At 40.0% G+C, this 13,664-nt stretch overlaps 2 protein-coding genes across 5 annotated transcripts; both read right to left on the bottom strand.

Moving 5' to 3' along the window:
- Window positions 1-841: 841 nt before the first annotated feature.
- spata6l (spermatogenesis associated 6-like) lies at window positions 842-8,921 on the bottom strand. Of its 3 annotated transcripts, XM_018693841.2 has the most exons (13): window positions 8,803-8,921; window positions 7,409-7,546; window positions 7,169-7,217; window positions 6,517-6,558; window positions 6,121-6,245; window positions 5,208-5,300; window positions 4,347-4,613; window positions 3,847-3,946; window positions 3,576-3,622; window positions 2,533-2,654; window positions 2,055-2,136; window positions 1,555-1,643; window positions 842-1,018 (listed from the first exon to the last, which is right to left on the bottom strand). In XM_018693841.2, the coding sequence occupies exons 1-12, from the start codon at window positions 8,848-8,850 to the stop codon at window positions 1,578-1,580; spliced, it is 1,179 nt and encodes a 392-aa protein (XP_018549357.1). In that variant the 5' UTR covers window positions 8,851-8,921; the 3' UTR covers window positions 842-1,018; window positions 1,555-1,577. The 3 variants fall into 3 exon arrangements, with proteins under 3 accessions (XP_018549357.1, XP_018549359.1, XP_050931455.1); XM_018693843.1 differs by lacking the exons at window positions 7,409-7,546; window positions 8,803-8,921 and adding an exon at window positions 6,730-6,910 and having other exon boundaries at window positions 7,169-7,219; XM_051075498.1 differs by lacking the exons at window positions 842-1,018; window positions 1,555-1,643 and adding an exon at window positions 1,658-1,780.
- trmt10a (tRNA methyltransferase 10A) lies at window positions 8,797-13,643 on the bottom strand. Of its 2 annotated transcripts, none has more exons than XM_018693847.2 (7): window positions 13,221-13,643; window positions 12,544-12,718; window positions 12,374-12,445; window positions 12,221-12,295; window positions 11,679-11,828; window positions 11,473-11,578; window positions 8,797-10,366 (listed from the first exon to the last, which is right to left on the bottom strand). In XM_018693847.2, exons 1-7 carry the CDS (start codon window positions 13,397-13,399, stop codon window positions 10,152-10,154), a joined length of 972 nt encoding a protein of 323 aa, XP_018549363.1. In that variant the 5' UTR covers window positions 13,400-13,643; the 3' UTR covers window positions 8,797-10,151. The 2 variants fall into 2 exon arrangements, with proteins under 2 accessions (XP_018549363.1, XP_018549360.1); XM_018693844.2 differs by having other exon boundaries at window positions 12,544-12,753; window positions 13,221-13,380.
- Window positions 13,644-13,664: the final 21 nt, after the last annotated feature.

Below are 13,664 nucleotides of genomic sequence, written 5' to 3'. Positions count from 1 at the left end.
CATCCACCTGTTTTCATAAGCAGATATTCATAAATTTGTAAATATTGCAAATAGACATATCCAATAAATCCAGATGTACATATATGTCATATTTCCATCATATTTTCCACATTGTTTTCCATCATTTGAAGTTGGATGGTTGCTCTTTTAATGATGTCATCTTGTTGCACCCTGTTATGCAAAGGTTTAATGGCACCCACATGGAAAATCCATGCCACCAGCTGATGGATGGTAAAATGCATTGAGATTCATTCTTGGCTGATAAAAAGATCAACACTATGGTCATCACTATGATTCTGTGTAGACTGTGTAGACCTTTTGTTGTCCAAAGACAACACCTTTTCAGCTGCATTCTGCAGAAGAGTTCCTTGCAATGGAACTGAGCTAAAGCCTCCCATCACCTCACACCTTTGCCATCTTTGCAAGCAAGTAAAGCAGCCTGTGCTAGTTCCAAACTGCCTGGTATTTATAGTATTATTTAAAGACTTGTGTAAAAACTGACCAAGCAAACCACTGAAAAACTCTGCAGTGCCACTGAGGCCTGTGTGGTACACCAAAATAGAAATCTGTTTCAGCAGCCATTCTGCAATAGATCACAATGTTCCTGATAGAGCTGGTGCTTAATGCCTCACAGTCATGGTGAGCGGCTATTTCTCTGATATATGATGGTAGTTCATGCAGAGCTGCATCGCCGTAGACACAATTCGCTTTTAATAGCCCTTGGGTGATTTACCTAAGGACTCCACAATGTCAGCTTGATAGATTAATGATATTGAGACTTATGACGTCAAACCCGTACTACTGCCTCCAGGCTGTGCTCAGACTGCGATATAACAATGAGTTTAATTTCACTGAGGTTTATTTAAACGGGAAACACATTATTTTGCCATCATAACAAAGTATGTGGACATTTATCAAACCACTGCACTTAAACACACCTCTGTTTTGCACACACACATGCACAACAGGAGAGTCATGACATCTGAAGACTCCATTGGCGAGGTGGTGGTCCCTTTCCCTAAAGTGTAGGAAAAAGGCACATGTCTGACATAACGCACATAAAAACAACATGATTCACAGTTATTTTTGCTGTGATGGCATTTTACTAAGATTGTCCTAACCTGGCACCCATAATACAGTGGGTACAGTGAGTTTGTTGTGACTTTGTTTTAAAGTCTAGTTACTGCCCTCTAGAGGCCAAAAATGGATTAGTGCAACTTTAAGATAGCAGATAGCATATACTGACTTAAAACAAATGAAAAATCGAGTCAACTATATGGACAGTTTTTCACATATCTGAGATAAACTACCAGAGCTTCAACAGGTTCATATCCAGAAATCTATAGTTTTTCAACATGAAAGGAAAATTAGTTTAGATTAGATTTTCTGCCTTTATTTTATAGTTAACAGTGTACAAATAGAAAAAATGGAGAAAGAAAGAGAGTGGTGGCGTTGCAGTAACATGGTATACGATAACCACTTGGCCAACAGGACGCACCAGTGAAGCAGCAGCTTTCAAAGTGAAAAGTGAAACATAGAGCAGCTCCAACTCACCTTTACAGAGCCTGGCCAGGTCATCACGGCGGACCTGGGGAGATGGACCGTCTGGCCAAAACCCTTTCTACCTCAGAGACTGTGGCCCCCTAAAACACAGCAATCATGTATGTGAGAGAAAACCCGTCTGTTGCCTTACATTGTTATATCATCAGTCTGTGCTGTTACTGTTAAGTGCAGTCCAAAATTGCCTTCAAAACCACAAAGGGAAGCCTTGATGTATGCCCTGTAAGAAAATTTGTTTTAAGTTACAACTAACTCAAAAATATAAGTCAGTATTCAAATAAGTAGTAAGACAACAAAGAGGACTATTCAGTATAATGACCATTTCTACAGCACTAATTCCATCAGTGTAACAGTCATGTCATACTCACTACTCTGTGGTGCTTAATTGCTCTTTGTAACAGAATTACTGGTTTCATTCCCTACTTAATTCCAATCACTTCTCTTTTCGTTTTTGAACGTTGAACGTACTGAGTCTAAAGCTTTTCATTACGTACGTGTAGAAGTCGGCGTACAGCTTTTGGCGTTGTAAGGAGTCCTCGCACACGCTCATGGACTTCTTCCCATTCTCTGTGAGAACTGGACAGAGACCAGAACAAACACAGTCAGAGAATTTACAGCTGGTTGACGTTTCAGATGCTGCCATGGTTGTTTTGAAAAATAAACATTTTAGTGTCATCTGCATATGCTTGTTTGGAGTGAAACTCAAAATCAGATGAGGAGATTAATCCAGATCCCATCTCTGTGCATACATTACTGAGAGGCCATGATGTGTTTAGTTCAAAGACTGGGAACAGGAGGAAACTAATAGCCTAGCTCCATCTGAGGTGGAAAAAAACCAACAGCTTCAAACTGTCTCTACCTCCTGATGTGGTGATTAGGGATCAATAAAATGAGCTAGATTTAATACAAAAAGCATGTCAAGTGCATGATTATACTATTAGTGACAGTGTCAACCGTAGTGAAGAAACTGACCTGCTGTGTCTGGCTTGTTCTCTGTAAGACCTCCATAGTGCTGAGGGGTCAGGACCATGACGGTAGTCAGAAGGGTCGTGTGTTTCTGAAGAGCTGGAGTCGTCCTCAGATATCCCTCCAACCTACCAAAAGAAGCTGAAATCAGTCGACACTTAAATACATAAATACATCTTTAACAATCAATTAATTTCATTCCCTAATGCTGGTCTAAATGAAGTTATCAAAGGCTGAATCAATCATTTTTTGATAACCTGAATTTATGCTATATATTTAGGCACATAATTGAAGAGTTTACGTTACAGATGGAAAATCTGCACTTTTATGTGTTGTTCAACACCTCATAATTCACATTTAGGCCTGTGTATTGAAACATTACATGTAAATCATTGACAGAATAGTTGAATTAGATAGATAGGTCCCAGTGTGTGCCTTTAAGGAATAGTTTAACATGTGGAATGTATTTATTCAAGAGTGAAATTAAAAGATTTTAATAACTACAGAGCTGGAGTCAGGATGTGATTAGCCTAGCTTAGCAAGATGAAATGGGGGGGGGGGCAGTTAGCCTGGCTCTGTCCAAAGATCAATAATACACCTACAAACACATAAAATCTCTTCATTTAATACGAAGGATCTCATTTCTTAAAACAGGAATGTAAAAACATTTGTGATTTTTCTCTTTGTGCTGGAACAGTTACCTCGAAAACAACAACCAGGGCCAGTGACTTTTGAGTCTTGGAATGTGGAGAAAAAATATCAATATGTTAATCTAGAGATGTTGGTAGGTGTATTTTTTAAAAATCTTTTGACAGAGCCACACTTATTTCCAGCTAAGCTAGGCTAACCATGTACTGACCACTGCTCTGTACTAAGCACAGAGATGTGAGTTTGGTGTTGATCTTCTCATCTCACTCTAGCAAAGAAAGCAAAAAAACCTATTACCAAAAATATTGACATATTCCCTTAATGCTTATGTTTTAAATTAGGATCATGTCGTCTTGACTTCATAACTTCCTGTCCAAGAAGGGAATGTAAAATGTCCCTACCACACCATTGGATAAAGATTTTCTTCTGCCAGTTGGAGAGAATCTCACTGAAACAGCAAAAACAGGGAAAAAATATTAGATTTACTGACAGTAAGTAGGTTACAGCATGATAGGTAACCATCATCAAACAAACAGCTTTTTACAGTAACTGCACGATGTCAACAGAGCAGTATAACAATTATAGTACTTTTTATAAGCAGTGATGGTAAGTTGTTTGAGACTATAAACCTTGTTCAGAAGCAGCAAAGCAGCTTTATATGAGGATTTCTACCTGTGGATGAAGACCTGATCAAAGGTGAGGAGGAGTTGGTAAACACCGCAGACCTGTGGGGTGAGTCAGATCGACTGGCTCCGGGCCATGAGGCCAGCATCTAGACACAGATGAATGACACAGTGAGCACACCTGCAGGTCACACTGCTGCTACATGCACAGTGACTTCAATTTTTACACAGTTAATTGTGTTGTAGATTTGATTTTAAATTGAATAAAGTTAAAAGATGTATACATATTATGTGTATGTATATTTTTGAAAAAAGATGAAGATTACTAAGAGGTAGATCTGTAGTAAATCTTAAAACTATCCCCCTCATGGCCTCAGATTACACTAAAGTAATTTTTTGCTGTGACACCACTGGAGCTCAATCTCAAACCTCCTTGTTGGTAAAACACTACTTAACAAGAGAGAGTATTTTTTAGGTGACAGCTCTTCTCTGCCATCTGCTGGCTGGAAAAGGAGGCCAATCTTTAAACAAATCTGTTGCTGTACTTACAGGCTGGGAGGTGCTGGCTGTGTCCATGTTGGCCGAGAAAGGAGCTGCAGAGTCCAGGCTGAGCCGGGCCAGACGCTGGGTGTTTCCAGCTCTTAGCGGGGACAGGGACTGGGATCTGGGAATGTGTGACAGCGACCTGGAGGCGCTGTGTCTTCCTTTGGCCATCCTGCCGCCTCGTCTCCTTACAGGGGTTTGAGGTTGTTTCCTCTGAGGAGAGGAGGTCCTGGGTCTGCTGGAGCGCTTTGTATTCCTCTTTACCACCGGCCTCTGGAAACAGAAATGTGGATGTCTCAAAAAACCTGAACGTATCACAAACAGATGGGCTTCCTAACTGCTTATGTTAAACCTTCTGCTAGAACTGAAGCTGTTAGTTGATTACTTTAGATTCTTGCACTTCTGTATTGTCTCAGTCAGAGTATCAGAGTATAGCTCAGAGTATAGCTGCCAGGCTTTTAATGGAATGAAAAAAAAAAAGATCATATCCCACCTGTCAGTGCCATTACACTGGCCTCCTGGAGGTTTTGGAATTATTTTTAAAATGTTATTATTTCACTCAGCAGCAGTGGATATGATCCATACATTAGCTCTTAGAGGCAATAAAGTACTTTAACCTGATTGCTACAGTTTGCATCAAAAATCACATCTTGATTTTCTTCTTTCTTCTATTGATCTTGTGTTTTATATTGTTTTTTTTTGCTAAAAGGGCCACACTTTGAATTCAAGGAACCATTAAAAGACACTGGGAGTGGTGCTAACAAAAATCTAATCTGGTCCAGTTAATGTAGTCACCTCAGGTATGATGTAGTTTAACTTATTCTACATCATCTACATACATTTTGAGCCACATGATATCGTCTTTACCATGGGTACGTTGGGGTAAATGTTAATCTCTGCATCAGCTGAGCATTCAATGATGGTGGTTTTGGTGGAGAACTCCAACCTCGGAGCGATACCCTGGAAAACACACATAAAAAACATAATTACACTAAACTGTAAAGATTACCCTCATGGTTTTGCATCACCTTTTTAAGGTCTTTTTAAGGAGAAAGTGAAACCAGGTCGATCGACAAATAAATATTTTGTCTCTGAGGTTTATTAACAGAAATAAAATTAACATTAGAACAGAGATAGTGTCATTTATCGACATGTAATGAATGTCAAAATTAATTCAATTCAATTCAATTTATTTATATAGCGCCATATCACAACAACAGTCATCTCAAGGCACTTTTCATATAGAGCAGGTCTAGACCATACTCTTTAAAATAGGTATTTACAGAGAGAGACCCAACAAATCCACAAGAGCAAGCACTAGGCGACAGTGGCAAGGAAAAACTTCCTTTAAGAGGCAGAAACCTCGAGCAGAACCGGACTCAGGTGGGCGCATCTGCCTCGACCGGTTGGGTTAAGAAGGAGAGAGGGGGAGAGGAGGGAGAGGGGTAGGAATAGCGAAAGAAGAACATAGCATAACACAGGTTCCATATCAGATGTAAGATGAGGCCAGTAATACAACAGTAGTAGTGATAGTAGTGATAATTAAAGTATTAACTGCTACACAGCAATACAACTAATAGCAGTATAAGTAATTTCTAATTCTAGCAGCAGGTGTTGAGTGGAGTTGTAGGAGCAGCAGGGGACTTGTCATCACAGATCAATTAATGTGCTTGTGATGTATTCATGTGAAAAGGTTACACATACTAACTCTAAGCCACATGCTGAACATGGACAACAATATTGTATGCCTTAAGGTAATGTGTCAAAGGCTTGGACCTACTGGAAAGTAAGGTGCTCGGGTCATCAGAACCTCTCGGTCCACTCCAGAGAAGGAGGGAACCAGTCTTGGTTCTGGGAATAAGAACCGTCGAGCATCTTCCTCAAAGGAGGCCAGAGTGTCCCCCACTGCAAACACAAACACACTCATGTTAATTCAGTTCAATTACATTTTATTTATATAGCACTGAATCACAACAGAAGTGATCTCAAGGCAGTTTTAATATAGAGCATGTCTAGACTACTACTACTCTGTATACTATTTGCAGACACCCAACAACTCAACAACTACTGTAAGGACATTCAAGCTGGAATCTTCTTAATGGACAATTTAAGGCTTCCCCTGCTCTATAGTGAACAAAGAATAGAAAATATAAACATGAAAAACAAACAGTCTCACCAGGAGGGACCAGCTGCACCAGTTCAACTCTGACTGTCTCATCTGAGAAAAGTTCACAGACATCTACAGAATCACCACAAAGACAAATCTCCAAAGCACAGTGATATTACTGCCTGTGTCTGTGAGATACTCTGAACCTGAAGTTACTCTAATGCGTGAATATGTTTTATCTCAGGTATGAAAGACTAGCTTGGAAACTCAAACTTCACTTACTGCATTTTTCTTGAGCTTTCACTTGTCTCATCAGCGGATGGAGCTTTCCCAGAGTCCCAGAGATAGCTCAATTGTAATCACATGACTGAGTTTCGTTTAGGTTTCTCTTGTAAGATCAACTGAGCTATGACAACTATGTAAGCTCCATCCACAGAGGAGGACCATGAGTTTGGGTTGAAAGCTGTGGATAAATTCAGTGAGTGAACCTTGAGTTAAGATTATTTTATTAAATGTTTTATCTCATTTAGAAAGAGTAAAACGTCTACACAATAAATACGGTGTAAAATGGGAAATATGAATAACTGTGAACAAAGATCTGAACAAATGGAGAAACATAAAGTGACCAGTCTGCATGATGTAAATCAGAGTAGTAAAATATGGTTAGGCAAACAAATACAATGTATGGACAAATGACTGTAGACAATAAAATCTGACTTACACTCGAGCATTACAGCGATGTCTCCAGGGTCAACTGCATGTCTGAAAATCTAGAGACAAATTTCAGCTGTATTGTTGCATTTAACCTCTTTATTTCCCAAATATTATCAATATACAATATTTCCAGGAGTTGACAGTCAAAGTTCTCAATGGACTATTTGTATTATGTTTACAATATCTTTTTAATTTCAGATTATTCAAACATTATTCTGCCCCTTTCTCATGGATAGTAAAGACCTGCCTTTTCAAAAGTCATCTTCTCGTGAAACAGCAGGGGGAAGACGGCAGGGAGACATTCAGACTGACGGTACTGGCCCATGAAGCACATGCTGAGGTAGATGTCATCTTTGGCTGGTAGGTGAACACCGGGACAGGACACCTGTGAAAAATGGAGGAACGTGGATGTTCAATTAAAGATGATTGTAAGCCAAATCTGCACTGTGCCTCAGCTGTTTTCTACTGGCTGTCAGTAAAAATGAACATAAAGTCCTATATTACTGTATGCTGCTTTAAGGAACACTGTCACAATGTTTTACCATGATTGAATTAGACTAGCAGTTTCATCTGGTTTCAATTTCCCCTTCAGTCATATATTTATATACTCTCATGTCACTTTAAGGTTGGAAAAGTCTAATCATTATTACACACTATAGGAAGGGTCCACAGATGCATATTTTGTACTGGACCAACTTACTGACTATTACAAGAAAAATGCTGTTTCCCTGTGCCTATGTCTTCATCCACGTATGAGGAAATCAACTAAATCCTTCTCTAATTTAAATAAATATTTACAAAAACAATCTGATACACCTTCCCTGACCTCTCCTCAATGGTTATTTTGAGCGAAATGTAACTATCACAAAGTAGGCAAAGCTAAAATTATACAGGTCTTTTACTGTAAAATTTGTATTATTTATTTTGTATTTTTCACTGGTTGGCTAATTTTAGTTGCACAGATATCTAACCTGTGTTTACAGCAGTAATGAATGCCATGACCCAGAGCCTACAGCTATCAGCTATGTGACCTACAGCAACTGTTTTGAGTGTGACCCTTAGTAATGAGGTCAAAACAGTTGCTGTGAGACACTCTTTTTCTAATTGATTTACATTTCTGTGATATATCCTGTGCCCTCTGCACTGCAACTAATAAGTTAGAAACTGATGGAGTAGTAAGTGTAAATAATACATGAAAATACTTAAGCGTTCGCCAAAGCTTAAGGTAACTTAACCTTTATTGACTGCTTTCTATAAAACAACCGCATTACTAAATAACCACCGGTGGAGTAAAATCTCTTACAGTTAAGGGGAAAACACAGGCTCAGTCCCAGCCACTGTGCAGACCCGCTCGGTGGTCAGGCAGATAACGGTGAACTGAGTGTTCAAGTTGAAATCTAATACATTAAACATGTATTGGCTGCATAGGGTATATGCCGAACTGTAGAGTAATCCCTTAAAGCTACACAGTTGTAAGTCCAGTGCTAACAGACGTGTGCGTTTCGTCTGTTTAAGAGCTAAATGATAGTGATTAGACTGTAGCCTGGAGTTTGACGTGCCGTTCTCTCCACATACAACCAATAAAGTTGTAGGAGGAGAGCAGTTTAGGGATTAATTATAAAAAAAAAGGACAAATCTTACCGCTCTGAACTTTAATTCAACAACCACTTTCAGTGCTTTTCGAGACATTGGACTCTCCACTCTGAGGTAATAAGACGGATTAGCTGTAGCTTCATCTAAATAAAGCCTACTCTTCTCCGCCTTCGCGTCCCCTTACCTTGTTACCATGGATACTACAACTTCCGGGTTCAGTTACTAGAGCAACCACGGTTGTCTATCCTATTCATCAGTACCGTACCTATGCGTGTTTTAGATGCCTGACCTTATTCATACAGTATGTGTCATTACAATCTTTCTCTAAATTTTACCTGTCTGCACTGCCGCTGTTGACAATTGATAGTGTTCCGCACATAGTTTCCCAGTGTTGTGGCTTTGAATATATATATATACAGTATAATATATTTTAACCTTTGATGGATTATGATTAACCTATGGAGACAGTTGAGGATCAGCTTTCACACAGGGTCTGTAAAGTGGTGGGTCCTTACAGATCCCCAGCAAAAAAGAAAAATTACTTTATTGTAATGTAATAATAAAAAAGGTTTTCAAACTAGATTTAAGCCTCGGCCTCAAGGTCAGGTAATAATATAGGATGTTACTTTAAGGCTCTTAACATTTTGGTTTATATTGTGCTTTAGCGGTGAGTGTAGTCTTACCAAATTACCATAAACTAACTGCAACAGTGGGAACTTGTGCCCAGAGGGCCATATTATGCCAAAACACTTAAAACTGGCTAATAGTGCCAAGTCTCACACTGTACAATACTCCTGTTGGTGTCCTTAGTCCTCAATACTCTTTTTGGATTTACCAAGGACAACACATCATCTAAATACACTTCAAGAATCTTAAAAACATAAGTCACTCTGACATGTTCTTTCTCTGTAACTTCAATTTACAAACAAAATAAAAATATACAAAAAAATATCAAATTCTATATCCTGACAATATTGTCAAAAAGTTCCATAAACTGCAGGAATTCCAGGACCAGTGAGAATGATGGTCATGAGCTGACTTCATTCTGTATTAAATGGTTTCTTTTAAATGGGTCCTTTGGCACAGGTCTGACAGCTTTAGCTTTCAGCTCCAAACAAAATAAAAATGTATACATCCAAAATCACATCTAAAATGTATGTTCTTGAATCTAATAAGTCTATCTTCAGCAAAACTGAAATTTTCATTCATATCAGCAGTCCAACTAAGCTGAGAAATTAAATCAGCACAAAGTAAAATTTTCAATAAATATCTAGTAAAAAACAAAAAGCTTTTTGAAATTTTGAAGATAGAAACATAAACTTTCTAATATAGCCTTAGCATCAGTAAATCCAAACATTTTCATTTCCCCATCCTCTTCGTTCCCATAGTATCAGATGTTATAACTTTGTTTGGAGTTGTCCATCTGGGCTTTTCTCAGTTTGCTCTGGTGTGGGGTCGGGGTCAGAGTCTGAGTCTGTATCTTCCTCCTCTTTGTCCTGAACGGCTGTTCCATCCTGGTCGACAGCCACAGCTCCTTTCCTCTGAGGCAGGATGGTGAAGAAGGCCTCCTGCCAGCTGCCTTTCTCCAGATACGCCAAGATGATCTCAAACACTGCAGGAGGGATGAAAGTACACTTGAGAGTCAAAGTGGGACTTTGCTGAATTCCTCATTCAGCCAGCACCACACTCAGACAAAACTGAGACTGGGTGGTTGGTCCTCTGCTGAACCCTGCCTACTTGGTTATAATTGCTACACCTGTCATTCAATGTAGTCTATGATAATAAGAGGTTTACCATTGGTAGTTTTTGAAAGAACAGTTTGTAGAGTTACAACAGAAGTAGAAAAAAACAGCCTTGTATTTTCTACTTTTCATTGTCCATTTTGCTGGCTGAAAGCAGGTGCAGCTAGTTGGCTAAATAGCATTAGCTTGATGAGTTAGCAACAGACAACAACAAAACAAACAAACTGCCCCCAAAAATGGTCTTAAATATACAAGTAATGGCCACAAACATAATAATACAAATGATGACGCTAAAGCTAATAGCTCCCAGGTGACAAGTTAGCATCCTACGGGCCTCAAATCCAAATCTAAGTGTTGTATTGCAAGGTAAAGCTAGCTAGCCTACAGTAGGGATTATGATACAGTATTAAGGAAATACACCATTATTTATTTTTAACTTATATCCATTCATATGTTTAGCATAGAAATAAATAAATATTACTTTACAAGTACCACAAGTTGATTTATCCACAGTATTTTAGTATTAGCATTTTTCACTTTTCCATGAGAAAATCCCAGGAATAAAGACAAACTGATGAAACTGACAAAGACATCTCATGTAAACTTAGTAGAGTAGTAGAACAGTGTTGGTAATGTTAGCCTAACCTAGCCAGGTGTGCTAATGTTAGAAGCTTATATTACAGCGAACAGACACACTTATTAATCCATTTCCTCTTGGAAAGACTAAAACAAAGCCTTTATATACCAGGTATTGCTCCAAACAGACGCGAAGGCATGTCCCTTCAACATATGAAGATATCTAAATCTTTAAGATCTGCAGTGCCAAGCAGTGGTTGCTCTGCTTTTACTGGACAACTTACTCACTCAATCACAACTAAAACTGGTCATTGCCAAAGACAGAACATACTACTTTTATTTATGCAGTGGTTTGAAACTACTCATCAGTCTCATGCACTGGTCTAATACGGGTACTCACCGTGGTTGACTGCAAGAACCTTCCGACTGTTCATCTTGACAAAGCTGCTCAGAGGAAGCTGGGCGTGATTGATCCCCAGCTCCTTTGCCTTCTCAAAGGTAATCCCCTGCAAATGACACCCAGACAGAAAACTGACCAGCTCAAACCATGACGCAGTTAGAAGCATGTCTCTATCATCTGTTCAGCAGCACTGAAGCCAGACAGACCTTATGATGGTTGTGGTCCACCAGGCCTCCGATCACGTAGGCCTTTTTTTGGTCCAGCTCCTCGAGCACGTTGGGAGAGTCTGACGTCAGGTATACCAGATCTTCCTTAGCCACGACTTCACTGTAGTGCTCAGTTTTAATGGTAATGTCCTGCACACACACATGCAAGGACACACCTAGACATATGGTACAAGCACAGGTCAATCTAAAAAAGGTGGGGATGGTGGGTAACCTCTCCAAGATGCTTGGAACACACTGCCTGTGCAAGTAAATAGGAAGTTACTGTAGTAGCTTCCTATTTACTAGAGGTCACACCATTTTCCAGATGCTGTTGGAGAGGTTTACCTGGCTTAGAGCACAGATGGGTGACAAAATGACTCAATTTAATATACTGTCAGACCAAGAAAAGCTGCAAATTCTCAATTTTAAAAAGCAGAAAACATATTTTTTCCCCTTTTCTCTTGGAACATGACTTGATTGCCAATTAATTTTCAGTTGATCCACCAAGAGTTTAGATGTTTAATTGTTACAGCTCCTCTTACCTTCCAGTTCACCCATCCTTTGTCCTTTTCATCCATGCTCTGTTTCAGCTGTCCACCCAGGCTTGTCAGATAAAACTGGAGAAGTGAGAGCAGTGGTTATATGTCAGACAGGATTGGCTCTGCTGGTTCATGTGTTGTCCAGTGGCTACATACCTGTACTGGATGTACTGCTCGCCTGTTCTCAGCATAGCACCGCTGGATCTGTTTGTGAAGCTTCCGGACGTCCTGAAAAGGCAATCAACATTAGTGGTCAGTACCTCACTTCATGCCTCAGATTAATCACATGCTGGTATACCTCTGCAGCTTCTCCCAGAGCTGCTTACCTTGATCAGCATGAGGTTGTCAAAGCTGCAGTCCACAACCAGCCTCAGAGAGCTGGGCGTCACCTCTCTGCGTGGACGCTTCCTGGCGCTCTGGGCGTCTCCCCCCTCCTCCTCCTCCTCCTGGTGATTCTGTCTCTGCAGGCGACGCTGCTGCTTCCTCTCCTTTCGTCTCTGTCTGCAGTGGAGACAAGACAGCTGCTGCAGTGTGGGCTACAATGAGACACCAGCATTAAATACTGAAAAACATCATTTTAGCTGAATGATTACTTAAGTAGCTGATTTATTAGATATAGTCACCTCTTTTGAATAATGCTTCTTCCTTAAAGCAGTTTTTAGTTTTGTGCTGTTACAACTGGGCAGCACTGTGTTCTACGACTTTATACTAAAGCATGGAACTACTGTATATAATATATTTCTATTGCCTGCATACAGTTTATCACCAAAGAGCATGAGTGGTATACTGGTTTAAAGTTTATTTACATTTCTTTATGGACAGGAGCCACTACAAGAAAGACAACTGTAAATTGACCAATATTTGAATGGAGTTTGGCATGACTGAGGAGAACACTGACACCATGACAAGTTACATGAACACACACTGCTATGACACCTCTGTAGTTGAATGCAGTGCTGACTCTGACAGTGCTGCTGGCAGGAGTCACAAACACCTCACTCACTTTCTCAGCTCCCTCTCCTCTTCCCATTTCTGCTGCTTCAGGAGCTTCTTCATTTGCCTTTTGGACATTGTTTGGTTTTCTGCTGCTCCTTCTCCATTACTGCCCACGGTCTTCTTGTTGTCTCCATCATCCCTCTGCTGCTGGGCTGAAGCCTCACCTTTCACACTGTCGTCAGCCATTCGTGAGGTCTGTCTGCTTACTAATGCTGCCCTGTCAGCTAGCTGTTGATGTTAGCTTGTTGGCTGCTGGCTGCATTTAACAACAGGTCGCGGTTCTTCACTTTTCGCCGGAAACAAATTAGTTTAAAAGTCAGTCATCGTCCTGAAACCCAACCACACCAGCTACACAAACCAAACAACTGCACAGGCTGTTCTGCTCAGCAACTGTCCCACATGTATACTGTGTTGGCGCATATACGACGTCATTTAGCCGCGCCTGATGCAT

Source organism: Lates calcarifer, linkage group LG14, assembly GCF_001640805.2.
Source record: "Lates calcarifer isolate ASB-BC8 linkage group LG14, TLL_Latcal_v3, whole genome shotgun sequence".
NCBI classification, from domain to species: domain Eukaryota; kingdom Metazoa; phylum Chordata; class Actinopteri; family Centropomidae; genus Lates; species Lates calcarifer.
This window is presented reverse-complemented; position numbering and strand designations above follow the sequence as displayed.

Bases quoted from the DNA above. Each gene is read 5' to 3' on its own strand.
- spata6l (XM_018693841.2), bottom strand. From the start codon at position 8,850: ATGTCTCGAAAAGCACTGAAAGTGGTTGTTGAATTAAAGTTCAGAGCG. The intron at 3,947-4,346 runs GTAAGTACAGCA...ATCTGTGTCTAG, and splicing joins CAGCCAGCACCTCCCAGCCT to ATGCTGGCCTCATGGCCCGG. The intron at 2,655-3,575 runs GTAGGGACATTT...TTCTTTTGGTAG, and splicing joins AATCTTTATCCAATGGTGTG to GTTGGAGGGATATCTGAGGA.
- trmt10a (XM_018693847.2), bottom strand. From the start codon at position 13,399: ATGGCTGACGACAGTGTGAAAGGTGAGGCTTCAGCCCAGCAGCAGAGG. The intron at 12,719-13,220 runs GTGAGTGAGGTG...TCTCCACTGCAG, and splicing joins GAGGAGAGGGAGCTGAGAAA to ACAGAGACGAAAGGAGAGGA. The intron at 12,446-12,543 runs GTAAGCAGCTCT...TTGCCTTTTCAG, and splicing joins ACAACCTCATGCTGATCAAG to GACGTCCGGAAGCTTCACAA.